General features: G+C 47.6%; 2 protein-coding genes across 2 annotated transcripts in view; one reads left to right on the top strand and one right to left on the bottom strand.

Moving 5' to 3' along the window:
- Positions 1-2,370: 2,370 nt before the first annotated feature.
- THAP11 (THAP domain containing 11) lies at positions 2,371-5,363 on the bottom strand. The gene has a single exon (XM_074968391.1). It carries the CDS (start codon positions 5,361-5,363, stop codon positions 4,662-4,664), a length of 702 nt encoding a protein of 233 aa, XP_074824492.1. The 3' UTR covers positions 2,371-4,661.
- Positions 5,364-8,920: 3,557 nt separating this feature from the next.
- CENPT (centromere protein T) overlaps positions 8,921-16,552 on the top strand; it is a 33,283-nt gene continuing 25,651 nt past the window's right edge. The window contains exons 1-4 of the mRNA XM_074968395.1: positions 8,921-9,053; positions 9,522-9,654; positions 11,165-11,291; positions 13,747-13,840. Of these exons, the coding sequence (XP_074824496.1) occupies positions 9,523-9,654; positions 11,165-11,291; positions 13,747-13,840 (353 nt within the window). The 5' untranslated portion in view covers positions 8,921-9,053; position 9,522. The remainder of the gene's footprint in view (positions 9,054-9,521; positions 9,655-11,164; positions 11,292-13,746; positions 13,841-16,552) is intronic.

Raw genomic sequence — 16,552 nt, 5'->3', positions numbered from 1 at the left:
AGCCCTGATGCCCCCTCCCTCACTGGTCACAGTCTGGTGTCCTGTGCCTGCGATAACATTAGCTCTCATGGGAGTCTCCTCCATCTGCACAACAACCCTACTTGGTCCCATGGATTCTGCTATGGTTCCAGTGCCCACCCCATCAGGAGTTCTTGTCACTGAGCGGAGGCAGGTGCTCTTCAAGGAGGAACCAGAGGTTCAGAAACTGCAAGGGGGTGGGGGGGCTAGAAGGGAAACTGGGTGCAAACCTGGAATGGAAGGATTTCCAGCAGAGGAAATTTGAGAAACCCACTGAAAACTAGTTTGGGAAAAGCTCTGAGAAATATCCTGCAGGGATCAATGCTGTAGTGGCTGGGAGGTTGCTGGCTAGCAGTACGTTGTAATCTCTTCCCTCCCCAGCCTAATCCCTACATGGGGCAATACTTGTTTTTAAAACCAAAATGGGGTTAAGCAAGGTTTGAGAACAAGCTCCCAAGAGGCATTAGACAAAATAAAAAGCAAAGATCAGCATTGAAGAGATGACATTTGTGTACTGGAACTGTAAATGTGATGGATTAAAGCGGTACTTTCTCCTTGCTGTGGATCTGGTTGGTAATTTACCCCTTTGCTTTCAGGCCCTTATGGGTGAATTCACAGATGCAGGCTCCTAGGTGCTTATTCACTTCCCTTGCTCACAGCAGACTGATTGTAGCTACTATGCTTGAGACTCCTCAAAACTGAGGAATTGTTCTTTCAGTATGCATCACCTCGCACTTGTCTTCAGGGAGAGGTCTGGGCAATTGCTCTTTAATAAATGCTCCCCTAAGAGATGTCTGATTGAACTGTGTGTTCCTCCACACCTGTCAGCTTTTCCCCAGCCCTTAGTGTAAAAACTTCTCTACAACCTTTTTAGTTTTACAGGCTGGCAATCTGGTTCTGTTTTGGTTTAGGTGGAGCCCATTCTTCTGTGTATGTGCCTCCTTTCCCAAGATTCTCCAGTTCCTAATTAACCTAAATCCCACCCTCCCAATATCATTGTCTCATCGACCGTGAGACTCCACAGTTCTGCCTAACTGTGCAAGAAACTGGAAGCATTTCAGAGACTACTGCCATGGAGGTCCAGTACTTGAATCCCTTTCCTAACAGCCTAAATTTGGCCTCTAGGACCTCTCTCACTGCTAACAGAAGTATAAGTGCACAAGAGGTACCTGGGCTTATGCCAGCATTGCTTACCTATCTTTTATTTTCAAAAGGAAAACTGCTACTAGCACTGAGCGCAGCACAGGAATATAGTGAGCCAAGCCTAAGGTGCTGTTTTACAGAGCTACTGCATCACCCTCGCCCATTTACCTTCATTTTGGAGAAGTTATAGGGAAAGTAAATGTAATAAGGCAAAATCTAAAAGCAACAACCAGTTTTGTATCTTTTTTTCACTGTTCTTTACAAATGATTCCAGGGAACTAGTTTAGGAATTTGTGGATACCACTGCCAGAAAAAATCCTCTACAAAAATTGAGCATTGAGTTTTAATTGCAGATTTGAAGAGGCCAAAGGGTAATGTGCCAGTAAGTGAAAATAATTTCTCTCAGTACAGTGGCATTTGCAAGACTCTTCGGGTGCTCCCTGAACTGAAAACCAGTCCCCAAGAAAACAGGAGCACTCCTATCCTCAATTTCAATATGACAGGCAGTGCTGTGTGATCAACAACCTCAGCCCCGACACAGAATCCAGCTGAGTAAGAGATGCAGCTATTGAGCACGTTAGGAAGTGGCACTGAAGCCCTGTTTGAACTCTCAGCAGAAGGGTAAAGTGCAACCAAAGGGCATGAAGGCAGGGGTGCATTCAGGGGAAACCTAATCTGAACTGGAAAACATGGGCTCTATATATTTGCAACAGTGGGAACCAATAATAAAAGGTCCTCCAGGCAGTAGAAGTATTTGAGAAAGAAATGTGTCAAGTTACAATAGATAAACTTTGAGAAACCTAGTCCAGGACTGAGGCTGCAGGTGTCCCACCTCCATTCCCAGCTTTCCTTAGAACCTCTCTGGAGGTAATGCTTACCTTCTCCCACAAAGGTACTATGAGGCTACAGTCAGTGTGTAAGGCAGTGAGACACCTCATCTATGACATGCTCTGAAAGTACTAATTGTGGTGAGACTGCATTACATAGGATTAGATCAGATTCAACAAGTCAGTTGTTACACTCATGTTTGGAAGGGCACGTCAGTCTGTATTAAAGTGCACAGGGCCAAGTTCTGGTTTAGACTAGGACATTTTGCAGATACGAACTAGACCTCTGGTATTGTAAAGACAGGCCCTTGGGGCACCATTCATACATTATACAGCACTGAAATAGGAAACATAACAAAACAAAATAGACTTTATTAAAATTAGGCATGTTAGCACCTCAGTGTAACCTGGAGAAATGGAACAGTCCAGCAGTTAACCAGTCCAGCACTCCAAATAGCTGAACGTCCTGAAGTGCATTACAATGGTAGAAAAGTACCATGACTATTACAACACACACATTCTAAACACTCTCAGGCAGCTAGGAGGCACAAATAGTCTCATTTATAATACGCAAGAAAAAGAGACGTGCTGCCTATTGTCTTGATGGAAGTATAGCTATCAAAGTGAGATCGATTGACCATGTTACATGAGTTAAATCCGACACAGTGTAGCAAGCATGTTTGCCAGTCCTTCCCCCATGAAAACTTGATGCAGTTGCGACTTGCACTGAAGTCTGCACGTTAGGTAACTGCAGTCTGAGCCAGGTATCAGATTGGAAAAATAAATTAAAAATGAAATTATACATATTTTTAGTACATGAATAGATCTCTCATCTTCCTGATCAACCAGCCAAGTCAACAGACAAGAGAACTGACCCACTCATCATAGTATCAGCTGCACCTACTGAAGTCCAGCTTAGCTGTCTGGATACTGAATGGCAGCTGGGCATATGCCCACTCCTGTAAATCACCCATGCACCCTTCAGACTCAGTAATGCCAGCTACAGGGACAGACTGAACTGGACAGTTGGCCAGTTAAACGTTAGTCAGTGTTACAAAGATTTCAGTATTTCCCAACTAAAGATGATTTGTACATTTAGAAAAGGTGTATAAAATCTAGTAAAATCTGCAGCCCAATCCACTCTGGAGTGTAATGTACTCTAATTACAAGAGAAAGATCTTAAAATCCCAAACCTGTAGTTAATCAATTTAACTCCCCCCCCCCGACTTGGCTGAAACACAGAGTCCGGGCATTTTCTGATGTAATTATAGGGCACGCTTTTGGTGAATTGTTCTTTCCTAAAGCATATCACTGTTCAAATGCAAAGCATTAAATATAAGCATCAAGGTGGAGCCATTCAGGTGTATCAGACCCCCAGGAGCACTGAGTTACCAATTTCACTGGCTTTCTAATAATAATCTGAAAGTTACTGGAAGCATATGCTCAGTCCAAGCTGTGGTAGTGTCACCTCTCTCCCCCCACAATTTTTCTGGACAGTTTTGTTTTATTGTCCATGAAAAGTGGGGGACTAAACACTGGCTAGTTCCAGAGACAGTGCAAGAATCCCATATGGATGGGTTATAATGCTCCTCAATCCTGGAGCAATGCCAGGATATAATCCAAAACTAGTTGTGCCAAGTAGATTACAAGCAAGCAACAAGGATTTGCAGAGTCGCTGGAGACTAAACTCATTTCACTTGTGATCTAAGCCAAAATGTCAACCAAGGTCTTTGTGAAAAAGCTAGGGTTTTAAAGCCCAGTATGCCTCTTAGTTATATTTGAGGAGTCAAATGTTTAAGCCAATGAGACAAACTGTAGCCACTGAATGCGAACAAGGAATGAAGCCAGTATACCAGATCAGAATAATCCTTGTCATTGTCAAGAGCATCAAGGCATCTGTAAATCTGTAACAACTACAGGTGTAATGAAAAGAGAAAGCAATGACTACACCATACAGTAGCACTCTTTAGTTTGAAGGGATTCTTTCACACGTGAAATGGCAGTCTCTAATGGCATCAGTAATTTACTGAAGAAACATCAGCCTGACAGGGTTTCTAAAGCTTTCTCATGTCTTTGCTTAAGGAGGCCAAACAGAACACTGGTTTTCACTTCTACGGAGGACACCACACCAGTCATGGTTTTAAACGTGCTTTGGCAGGGAGCAGCATGACTGCTACCCAAGTTAACGTTGTACCAAGTTTCGTTCGCTTGCTGATGCTCATCGCCCTACATCCACTTAGTGGTAACATGGGTCTCTTCTAGAAAAGTTTTGCAAATGCTGTCACAACACAGGGACAGCTCCTCCTGAACCAGCAGCACTGGGAGACCTAGCACTGAGAGGGCACTGGCTGCCACCTACATTCGAAGCATGATGTCACTGACACCCACCAGGACCTGGGGCTGGAAATGCAGTGGGCAGCCAGTGTCCCCTCCCCACTCCAGTACCCAGTGGTGCTCAGGTGGGTGGAGCTGGCACAGCCAGGATGGAGAGAACAGAGCCCTGGTGATGGGTCCCATGAAGAGGCTGGCAGTCAATGAGTTTATCCCTGCGTGACTCTGCACAGGCTGCGTGGGCTTGTCCGTGGGCGGGCACCGAGGCCGTGATCAGCAGGCTGGGCCGGGCAGCTCACGGGCTGGGCCGCCAGGACCCCACAGGCCGGGGATCTCGGGCTCTCAGAGGCCGGGCCGCTTGCGGGCCCCGGCGCTGGCGGCGTGCAGCAGCCGGTCCTTCTCGCGGATCTCCTCGCGGAGCTGGGCCTCGGCCAGGCGCAGGCGGCGGATGCTGCCCTTCATCTCCTTCATCTTCACCTGCAGCAGGGCGATGATGTCCCGCTGCTCGTTCAGCTTGCGCAGCAGCTCCTCGGCCGTGGTGCCCGACGACAGCGAGTACGAGTGGTCGGCGGGGCCGCCCTCGGCCGCGCCCTCCTCGCCCGCCAGCCGCGCCGGCGCCTCAGGCCCGCCGAGCTCCACCTGCACCGTCAGGTCGATGGGCTTCACGTCCTCGGGGCCGGGCGGGGCCGGGCCGGGCTGCGGCTCGGCGGGCAGGGCCAAGAGCAGCGCGGGCGCGGCGGGCGCCGGGGCGGGGCGGGCGCGGCGGGCGCGGGCCCCCTTGCGCTCGTTGACGCCGCGCAGCGGGAAGATGGTGGGCACGCGCACCAGGTAGGACTTGCGGCCGCCCGGGAAGTGCTCGCTGCACACGCGGTGGCCCGTGGTGGGCTGGAAGGTGCTGAAGCAGCCGCTGACGCCGGCGCGCGACACGTTCTTCAGCCAGAGGCGCCGCAGCTCGGGGTCCTTGGGGAAGGTGTAGAAGTGCAGCGCCTTGTCGCGGTGCGAGTTGTTGTAGCAGCCCGGCACGCAGCACGTGAAGCCCGGCATGGCCCCGCCGGCCGGCCGCGGCCGAGAGCGCCCCGGGAGGGACTACAGCTCCCACAAGGCCGCCGCGCCCGCCGCCCCAGCGCCGCCCGCCGCCGCGGAACCGGAACTACCCGCCCCACAGTGCAGCGCGCCGGGAACGCGCCGGACTGCCCGCCCCACAATGCACCGCGCCTACAGGGCGCCGGACTCCCCGCCTCACAATGCACCGCGCCGGACCGCCCACTCTGCAGTGCGGCGCGCCTACACCGCGCCTAGACTGCCCGCCCCACAATGCACCGCGCCGGACTGCCCGCCCCACAATGCAGCGCGCCTACACCGCGCCTAGACTGCCCGCCCCACAATGCACCGCGCCTAGACTGCCCGCCCCACAATGCACCGCGCCTAGACTGCGCCGGAGTGCCCGCCCCACAGTGCACCGCGCCGGGAGGGACGACAGCTCCCACAAGGCCGCCGTGCCCGCCGCCGCGGAACCGGAACTACCCGCCCCACAGTGCAGCGCGCCGGACTGCCCGCCCCACAATGCACCGCGCCGGGAGCGCGCCGGACTGCCCGCCCCACAATGCACCGCGCCTACACTGCGCAGGACCGCCCACCCCCCAATGCACCGCGCCGGACTGCCCGCCCCACAATGCACCGCGCCTACACTGCGCAGGACCGCTTACCGCCCAATGCACCGCACCGGACTGCGCGCCCCACAATGGAGCGCGCCGGACGGTCCGACCCACAATGCACCGCGCCGGACTGCCCGCTCCACAGTGCAGCGCACCTACACTGCGCTGGACTGCCCGCCCCACAATGCACCGTGCCTAGACTGCCCGCCCCACAATGCACCGCGCCTAGACTGCGCCGGACTGCCCGCCCCACAGTGCACCGCGCCGGGAGGGACAACAGCTCCCAAAAGGCCGCCGTGCCCACCACCGCGGAACCGGAACTACCCGCCCCACAGTGCAGCGCGCCGGGAGAGCACCAGACTGCCCGCCCCACAATGCACCACGCCGGACGGCCCGCGCCACAATGCACCGCGCCTAGACTGCGCAGGACTGCTTACGCCACAATGCACCGCGCCGCACTGCCCGCCCCACAGTGCACAGGGCCTGGCCGATCACAATGCACCGCGCCGGAGTGCCCGTAGCGCAGTGCACCGCGTCTACACTGCGCCGAGCCTGCCCGACCCGCAGGGCACTGCAGCGGGACTTCCCCGAACTGGCGGCCCCGCAATCCACCGTGAGGGGATCCGCACGGATTGCCCGCCGCACAGTGCACTGCGGCTGTCCTCCGTACCGCTCGCTGAGATGAGACCCTGTGGAAGTACAGAAGATAAATACTGGTGTCATAGGGGCATATGTGTTAGAGAGACAGGAAGACCCAGTGGTTGGGGTTCAGGTCCCTGCTCTGCTAGAGAGTCCCTGTGTGATGCCATGCCATTCAAACTGTGCCTCAGTTTCCCATTGGTAAGATGGGGGTGATGTTGCACCCGCTGTGTTGTAGAGAAATGCTAAGACTAAATAAACGTTAAAAGAAAAGGAGTACTTGTGGCAATGAAGTGAGCTGTAGCTCACGAAAGCTCATGCTCAAATAAATTTGTTAGTCTCTAAGGTGCCACAAGTAGTCCTTTTTCTTTTCGCGGATACAAACTAACACGGCTGCTACTCTGAAACCTGTCATTAAATAAATGTTAGGTTTCAGAGTAACAGCCGTGTTAGTCTGTATTCGTAAAAAGAAAAGGAGTACTTGTGGCACCTTAGAGACTAACCAGTTTATTTGAGCATGAGCTTTCTAAGGTGCCACAAGTACTCCTTTTCTTTTTTCTTTTTAAATAAATGTTGTGAGCCACTCAGATACTGCAGTGATGGGCTGTAAACGTTCCAGAACAAATTGGACGTTGAGTCACAACACACCAGGCAACTATGCAACTCGTAGCTGCTGTACTGCATCGAAGGACTTCTATTCATAACCCACAATGCACTGCATCCTTGAAACTCCCTTCCTGAGCGGGAGCTAGGCAGGCAGCTGAGCTACATAACCCACATTGCACCTGTCTTTCATGCCCCGGCCAATCTGGCAGTACAAACCACCTCCCCTTTATCCAAGCATCCTGGTCCCAGGGGTGGGGCAGCATTCCCCAGAGCTCAACAGGGACAAAGACAGTGGGCAACCCAGTCCCACAATATACCTTGTCCATTCAGATCTATGCCTCCCACTGCACCCACGTATAAGAATGTTTCCCACAGAGTGCACCTTGCCCAAACAGAACTACATTTCTCTGGAAGTACTATGCTTTTTGGAATTGTTGGCAAGTGGAATATGTCTCTGACAAAGCAATGCAGAAGGTTTACAAACAAACTACTAAGTGTTTCATAGTCTCATAGTAAAGCATAGGAAAATGCAGAGAAGCCTGTGCTCTGCAAAATAGTTCTTTATCATTTGCACCCATTATTCCAGTTCTGTCTTTTCTAAACAGACCTGTGCTCTGTTTGCTGAGGAAGATATATACCTTAAACTGTGTAGACCTTTAACAACACATGGTGGAGTTCCAGAGGAGGAGTACAAAGGAATTGGTTTATTTTTCTTAAGTAAGGCTCAGCTTCCAAAACTTTGAGAAACACTGGACCTAGTTCAGAGTTCAGATGATCCCCATGTCCTAACATAAAATGCCTGGGCTGGGATGTATGGTGACCCTTGTGGACAGAGCCGGCTCCAGGCACCAGTGTTCCAAGCAGGTGCCTGGGGCGGCAGTCCGTGTGTCGTTAAGGCGGCCTGGTTTTTTTTTTGCTGCAGGGGCAATGCGGTGGCAGCTTGTATCTTCACAGTCCTGCAGTGGCAATTCAGCGGCAGCCCCCTTCTTCGGCTGCCTGCGGCGGCAATTCAGCAGCAGCTCCCTTCTTCAGGTGGCAATTCGGCACACTGCTTGGGGCGGCAAAAAGCGTAGAGCCGGCCCTGCCTGTGGATTAACTTCCCTCCCTCTTCCTCAATGATTTCCCCATACCTTTTGTTTCTGTTCTTCAAAGTAAACTTTTAAAAATGGCATGAGTGTGATTGTCTCTCCCAGATCAAATATAATCCTATTTAACGAAAATGAATTTGTTTTCTAAGTACCATCCATGCAAACTTACTGACATAGGTGATCCGTGTGGGGCTAGTCTGAAATCCAGTGTAGAGAGGTGTAAAGTGCAGAAGTAGGGCTCAGAGCCCCTGAAATGTCAGCACTTTCAGTAGTGGTGCTGTTGTGGGTCCCCCAAACACAAGTGGAGAGATCCAAACTACAGATGTGAACTCCAGAAGAACAGCAGGAGATGCTAGACCAAAGAAGCTGGGTCCCCCACAAAGTGGGTGGGTGATTTTTTTGCTCTACCTAATTACTTAGCTTGGAGGGGGCAGGTGTCCATGTTTGAGGCAGCTTGCACCCACCCCCGAGTCACATTGTGGTGGAGGGCAAGCTAAAAGCTAGAGAGAGGCTGCCCTACTGCGGGGTTAGAACTACCACTCCCAGCAGACACTGCATGGCGTCAGGAACTACCACTCCCAGCAGTCACCGCGCGGTGGGCCTGGTCGGGAGTTCTCGCGAGGTTTCGCTTGAATCGGCGGGCGGGAGGGAGAGCTGCCCGGTGCCGTTGGGCAGGGCTGGGCTCGCGCGGAGGGAACCGAACTCGGAGCTTCGCGCCTCCCCTTGGGGTGTGAGGAACCCGGCGAGTAGGTATCGGGGCCGCCATCCCCAGAGCGGTGGGGGCGGCTGGAGGGGAGCACTAGTGCCGGCGGGGGCTCTGAGGGAACCCCTGGTGCCCACGAGGGGGGCTCAGTCCCCAGGCTCAGCTATGGGGGACGGGGCGCAGGGAACCATTAGTGCTTACGAGGGGCGCTCTGCCCCCAAACCGAGCCCGGGGGGTGGAGGCGTCCTCGGGGGGCCACCTCCCCCTCCCATGCTGCGCCCGGTGGCAAAGACCGCCCCCCCCCCCCCCCCCCCCCCGCTGTGTAAGGCTGGGCCCCGTTGCTCCGTCCAGCTTTTTGCTCCCCTGATCTATTGCAGCTTGTAGAGCCTGCATCAGTCTCTTCCCCCCCCCCGGCCCCCTTTGGGGCAGCGCTTCCATGATACCCCGCCGTCCTGAGCCTGTCCCCACCCTGCTAACTGAGCAGCGTGTGCTTGCCTGTGTGTTTCTGCAGCATGTCTGACACCAGGACTTCCCCCAGGACCAGGAGCTCTACCGGAGTCGGTCAGCAGGCTGGGGCGGCATCTCCCTCAATGGCCCTGCGCCATAAAATGAAAGAGAGGGTCCGGCAGTCCGTGGGGAGAAAGGTACCAGTTGCTCCTCTGATGCTTTGATATCACCTGGGGATTTTCTGACTCTGAACCTATAAGTACCTACATAGAAACCAAAAATCTGATGATAAAACAATCTTCAGTTTAGCAGACAAAATATAACAAAATCCAATGTATGGAAGAAGTTAGACAAATTCAGACGTGAAATAAAGTGCAGATTTTTAACTGTGAGGGTAATTAATTATTGGAACAACTTACCAAGGATGGTGGTGGATTCTCCACTATTGGAAACTTTTTAAATTAAGACTTGATCTCCTTCTACAGGATCTGCTCTAGTTCAAGCAGGAATTAATTCTGGGAAGTTCTATGCCTGTGTTAAACAGGACGTCAGACTAGATGATCATAATGCTCCCTTGTAGCCTTAGAACCTGTGCAATGGAGCAGAACTGAGTTCACACAGTGGAGCTGTAAGACATAAGTCTCTTTGCCTGCCTGAGGCAGCATTCAGGTGGTGGACTGTCTGGTTTTAATACAAGTAGTTAAATGGTTTAAATTAGTACAGGTGATTTGAAACAGGATTTTCAGCTCTCTTCCATTTTTTTTCAGTAGGAGACTGATCAGTCACACCAGCTAAGCAGTGTTTCACTTTCCAAGATACATTATCTGATAGAAGCACAGTTCTGATTGTGCAATACTCTCTTTTTCCAGCAATAAAAACTCAACTACTTGATGATGATGATGCTGCATCACTTTCTTTGGTAATAGCAGAGTTCTTCAGTCTCTGCTTTGCAGATCTGCTCTCAAATATTCTGCCCTTCTTATTAATAATATTATTTCTACTGCGCTAGCACATTGAAATCAGGGTCCCACTGTGGTAGGCCCTGTACAAACATAAAGAGACGATCTCTGCCCTGAACAGCTTACAATGTCTAAGGCAAGAGACAACAGGTGGGTATTGCATACAGATGGGAGAGCAGTAGGAAACAATGTTTTTTGTACATTATTAACTAGTAAATGCTGGAGAGGCAGGAATTCAACAAAAAAAGTAAGTCCTACATGCCTGGATCTTCCCAATTTCACACCTCTAAGGAGAACAAAATACTTGAATCCATCATGTGGATTGGAGAGCAACGTTTTTGGTCTCATTTAGCTGTTCAGCTTGATTGTGCTCTTTTATTTTTCAGATATGGCTTTTGTGGGGATGGGAGGGAGGCGGCTCATGAAATGGAGACACCCATTCATACTTAGAGCCATGCATAGTGTCTGTTTGTCTTTTAAGTGATTTAGGACTGAAGACAGTCCATCATGGTAAAGTGAAATGCAAACGCTGCTAAAGAGCAAATGGAGGGTGGTATTTTTTGGGAACCAAAGAGATAGGTAGTAGGATCTCTGATCTGAGGAAAATACTCCATACAACTGTGTGGTTGGAGGCTTTAGCTAGAATAACTTTCACCAGAAGATATGTCCTTAACACTTTTGCTTCTAAGGTTCAGGTTTGTTGCTGAAAATGAGAGCTTGAGTTGGCCATCTTTGATTTCTCCTCTAGCACTTATCTGATCCAAGGAGGCAAAGCATTTCTGACAAAACCTCCCTGCCAAAGAAGAGACCAACTATTTTCCCTGATCTTGATAATGATACGCCAAGGGTGGTGCTTAGAAGAATCATCCAGACCCGTAAGTCGAAAATCCTTCTCCAGGAAGGCAGACAGTGGTGAAACAATTCTTTAAAGGATATGGGGAGTGGGAGTTGGTTTGTAATCTTTGATTACTCTGTTGTGCAGAGGAGGAATTCAGACCATTTTGTGATTCCCTCATACAAAAAGGTAGGTATCAGTGTATTGCAGCTGAAAGTGTCATGCAAGAAGTGTTCACTTTCAAGATAGTGTATGTTTCGCCTTTGCAAACATGGAAGAGAATTTCTGCCACTCTATCTTTTAGTATCAGAACCACTGGACATGCATAGAAATGGTGCCTTAGCCTTTACAGCTACACTAAAATTTTCTAAAAAAAATTTAAGGCTATCAAGCAATTAAAAAAATTAATCCTGATTAATCACCCGACTAAACAATAATAGAATACCATTTATTTAAATATTTTGGATGATTTCTACATATTCAAATATATTGATTGCAATTACAACACAGAATACAAAGTGTACAGTGCTCACTTTATATTTTTATTACAAAAATTTGCAATGTAAGAAAGAAACAAAAGAAATCATATTTTTCAATTCACCTCATACAAGTACTGTAGTGCAATCTCTTTATCATAAAAGTTGAACTTACAAACGTAGAATTGTGTAAAAAAACAAAAACAAAAACAAAAAAAAACTGCACTCGAAAACAAAACAATGTAAAACTTTATAGCCTACAAGTTCACTCAATCTTACTACTTGTTCAGCCAGTCACTCAGACAAACAAGTTTCAGAGTAGCAGCCATGTTAGTCTGTAATCGCAAAAAGAAAAGGAGTACTTGTGGCACCTATGAGGTGTATTGCACTACAGTACTTCTATAACCTGCCACAAGTACTCCTTTTCTTCAGACAAACAAGTTTGTTTACATTTGCAGGAGATAACACTGCCTGCTTCTCGTTTACAATGTCACCTGAAAGTGAGAACACGTGTTTGCATGGCAGTGTTGTAGCCAGTGTTGCAAGGTATTTACATGCCAGATGCACTAGAGTCATATGCCCCTTCGTGCTTTGCCCACCATTCCAGAGAACATGCTGATGACGGGTTCTGCTTGATAACGATCCAAAGCAGTGCGGGCTGACGCATGTTCATTTTCGTCATCTGAATCAGATGTCACCAGCAGAAAGGTTGATTTTCTTTTTTGGTGGTTCGGATTCTGTCGTTTTTCACATCGGGCTGTGCTCTTTTAAGACTTCTGAAAACATGCTCCACACCTCGTCCCTATCTCAGATTTTGGAAGGCACTTCAGATTCTTAAACCTTGGGTTGAGTGTTGTATCTGTCTTTAGAAATCTCACATTAGTACCTTCTTTGCATTTTGTCAAATCTGCAGTGAAAGTGTTCTTAAATCGAACGTGTGCTGTGTCATCATCCAAGACTGCCATAATACGAAATATATGGCAGAATGCTGGTAAAACTGAGCAGGAGAAATACAGTTCTCCCCCAAGGAGTTCAGTCACAAATTTAATTAATGCATTATTTTTTTAACAAGTGTCATCAGCATGCAAGCATGTCCTCTGGAATGGTGGCTGAAGCATGAAGGGGCATACAAATGTTTAACATACCTGGCCTGTAAATACCTAGCAATGTTCGCTACAAGAGTGCCATGTGAACACCTGTTCTCATGTTCAGGTGACATTGTAAATAAGAAGCTGCAGCATTATCTCCTGTAAATGTAAACAAACTTGTTTGTCTTAGTGATTTGGCTGAACAAGAAGCAGGACTGAGTGGACTTGTAGGCTCTAAAGTTTTACATTGTTTTGTTTTTGAGCAGTTTTATGTAACCAAAAAATCTACGTTTTTAAATTGCACTTCACTTCAGTACTTGTATGAGGTGAATTGAAAAATACTATTTCTTTATCATTTTCACAGTGGAAATATTAGTAATAAAAATGAGCACTTTACACTTTGTACTCTGTGTTGGAAATTGAAATCAAATATTTGAAAATGTAGAAAAACATCCAAAATATTTAATAAATTTCAATTGGTATTGTTTAACAGTGCGATTAAAACTGTGATTAATCGCGATTAATTTTTTTAATCGTGCGAGTTAACTGCAATTAATCGGCAGCCCTAAAAATTTTCACTACTGCCAACTTTGGATCAGCTGCACTAGAATATGGGTTGCCAGCTGCTGCCTGAGGGTTTTTTTTTTTTAATGCTACTAATCATAATGAAACCTAGCCAGTAGAAAGCCTTGCTACAAAATTAATTGTGAGCTTGCCATGGAGTATGCAGGTCTCACTTGGGAAGAACTGATTGGCATCTACTCCTATTCTGCCTCCACTGTGGCATCCTGGGCAATGAATAAATATTTTATCCTAGTTTAGAAATAGGAAGACGGTAACCTGACGAAAGAGTGGGGTACCCATCATTGCACTGCCATATTAACTTTCTTACTAGTTTAATTTGTGGAAACGAAGTACTCTCTGTTGACAGAGCCACAAGTTTCACCTCTGGTTCCTAAAATGAGTGAGACCAAAGAACCTGAAGAGCCTGGATCACAGCCTCCATCTGAGAGAATTTCCAGTGGGTAAGTAGTTTCCTGTCAACTTGTTAAGTATGGATAGAGTTCCAGCTTCTATCAGTGGTGGGGGGGATTGGAGTTTCTTGACCTTATCTGATTTAAATGGCCAGAGTTTCAATGTACTGCACAACCACTTCAAAAATATTGGTGTAAATGTCTTTAATACATTAGCCTTAAATCCCTGGAGATGTAATTCTTTAGAATAAAAATAGGAAAGATGTGGGAGAAAAGGGGCTGTCCCATCCCAGTACAGTATAATTTACTGACATGCTTTATTTCTTCATATCCTTATTACTTAGTTGGTTTGTGTCTGGGAATTTGCCTAGAACGTGTCAGTAGTGATCGTGGAGATTTCACATAGACTGGTGCAAAAAAAAAAAACCATCTTGCAAGTTGCATTTTCACTTTGGGCCAGATTGGTTCAGGAGGTGCTCATCCTGCAAAGGGCAGGGAGTTCTAAAAGACCACCTAGTGCCAGGCAATGGCATGCAGTAGATGAAGGCTTTAAATGCAGATGACTGCTTGAAAGAGAGGTGGACTGATTTGAATTAGGAGATCTAAATCACCTCTTTTTATTGTTTTGTTTGTGTTTTCTCCTTGGTTAGCTGGCATGAGGCCAAACCATGTTCAGACTATTAGCTGTCTGCTTATCCAGATGCCTCATCTTAACATTAGGTGTAATTTTATACTTCTAACTTAGACATTAATTTATTCACCAAAAAAATCTTTATTTACATATAAATAAAAATGCCTTTTTCAGCTCTAGATACTCCTCTTAACACACAAAAAATACCCAAACATCATACAAACTGTTAAAACTGTTCCTATTAAGAATGAAAAGGATACAATCATCTTACAAGCTTCACTTCTGTCTGAAAACTTTTTACATACTATTGTTACAAGAAACAGCTAAGATCACTGCAACTGGTAGATAAGGGAGAAAATACATTTGTGCAGTTGACAGCATTTTGTGTTTAATCACTTTCATTGTTTCCTTTGTATATTCATTTATTCGTTTCCCACAGTTTGTGTGGGTTATTCACAAAACAGGGAAAGAAACTGTTTAAAAAATGAAAATGTGATTGCAAAACCACAAAAATTGGCAGGGAGTTGGACAGGTGCAGTTCTAGGAACTACTAACTATTCTCCTAAAATAAACATATTTAGGCTTGTGATTCCAAGATGCAGGCTGAAATGAACTCTTCAGTAAGTAACTGCTAGACACTGCATTGCTTCTGACATTGTAACTATGGAATCGTAGAATATCAGGGTTGGAAGGGACCTCAGGAGGTCATCTATTCCAACCCCCTGCTCAAAGCAGGACCAATCCCCTAAATCATCCCAGCCAGGGCTTTCTCAAGCCTGACCTTAAAAATATCTAAGGAAGGAGATTCGACCACCTCCCTAGGTAACGCATTCCAGTGTTTCACCACCCTCCTAGTGAAAAAGTTTTTCCTAATAGCCAACCTAAACCTCTCCCATTGCAACTTGAGACCATTACTCCTTGTTCTGTCATCAGCTACCACTGAGAACAGTCTAGATCCATCCTCTTTGGAACCCCCTTTCAGGTAGTTGAAAGCAGCTATCAAATCCCCCCTCATTCTTCTCTTCCGCAGACTAAACAATCCCAGTTCCCTCAGCCTCTCCTCATAAGTCCATGTGTTCCAGTCCCCTAATCATTTTTGTTGCCCTCCGCTGAACGTTTTCCAATTTTTCCACATCCTTCTTGTAGTGTGGGGCCCAAAACTGGACACAGTACTCCAGGTGAGGCCTCACCAATGTCGAATAGAGGGGAAAGATCACGTCCCTCGATCTGCTGGCAGTGCCCCTACGTATACATCCCAAAATGCCACTGGCCTTCTTGGCAACAAAGGCACGCTGTTGACTCATATCCAGCTTCTCGTCCACTGTAATCCCTGGGTCCTTTTCTGCAGAACTGCTGCCGAGCAATTCGGTCCCTAGTCTGTAGCGGTGCATGGGATTCTTCCGTCCTAAGTGCAGGACTCTGCACTTGTCCTTGTTGAACCTCATCAGGTTTCTTTTGGCCCAATCCTCCAATTTGTCTAGGGCCCTCTGTATCCTATCCCTACCCTCCAGCGTATCTACCACTCCTCCCAGTTTAGTGTCATCTGCAAACTTGCTGAGGGTGCAATCCACACCATCCTCCAGATCATTTATGAAGATATTGAACAAAACCGGCCCGAGGACCGACCCTTCTATATATAGTAACAAGACCATAGTATCTGGGCACTGATGCTAAATTATAGTTTGTTGGCAATCTGAAAAGATTACTTACTATGCTGATTAAGCAAATCGTATCGTTCTCCCCCCCCGCAGCCTCCCCCCCCTTCTCCCAATCAGTCATGGTCTCTAACCTATTTAGCAAAGTTCCTCCATCTACTTTTGTAAACTTGACTTTATGCCCAGTGTAGTGGAAAACAGAGGAGTGATGTAAGATTTTTAAAGAGACAAGGTGGGGGGATATAATATCTTTTATTGGTCCAACTTCTGTTGGTGAGAGAGATCAGCTTTTGAGCTGTCATTAACAGTTACTGCAAAGTAAAGAATATTTTGCTCAAAATAATGACCTAATGACTCTTTCCATTTTTTTTCTATACATCTGTGAATTTTCTTACAATGTCAAATAATCGACCTTAAAGGTGACCTGCAGAGTATTTTTGAGCAAGTGGGTCTCTGCACCTTTTTCTTTCTTTATGA

This window comes from Natator depressus, chromosome 12 (genome assembly GCF_965152275.1).
Source record: "Natator depressus isolate rNatDep1 chromosome 12, rNatDep2.hap1, whole genome shotgun sequence".
In the NCBI taxonomy this organism is placed as follows: domain Eukaryota; kingdom Metazoa; phylum Chordata; order Testudines; family Cheloniidae; genus Natator; species Natator depressus.
Note: the sequence above shows the minus strand (reverse complement) of the source record. Positions and strands in the feature narration are given on the sequence as shown.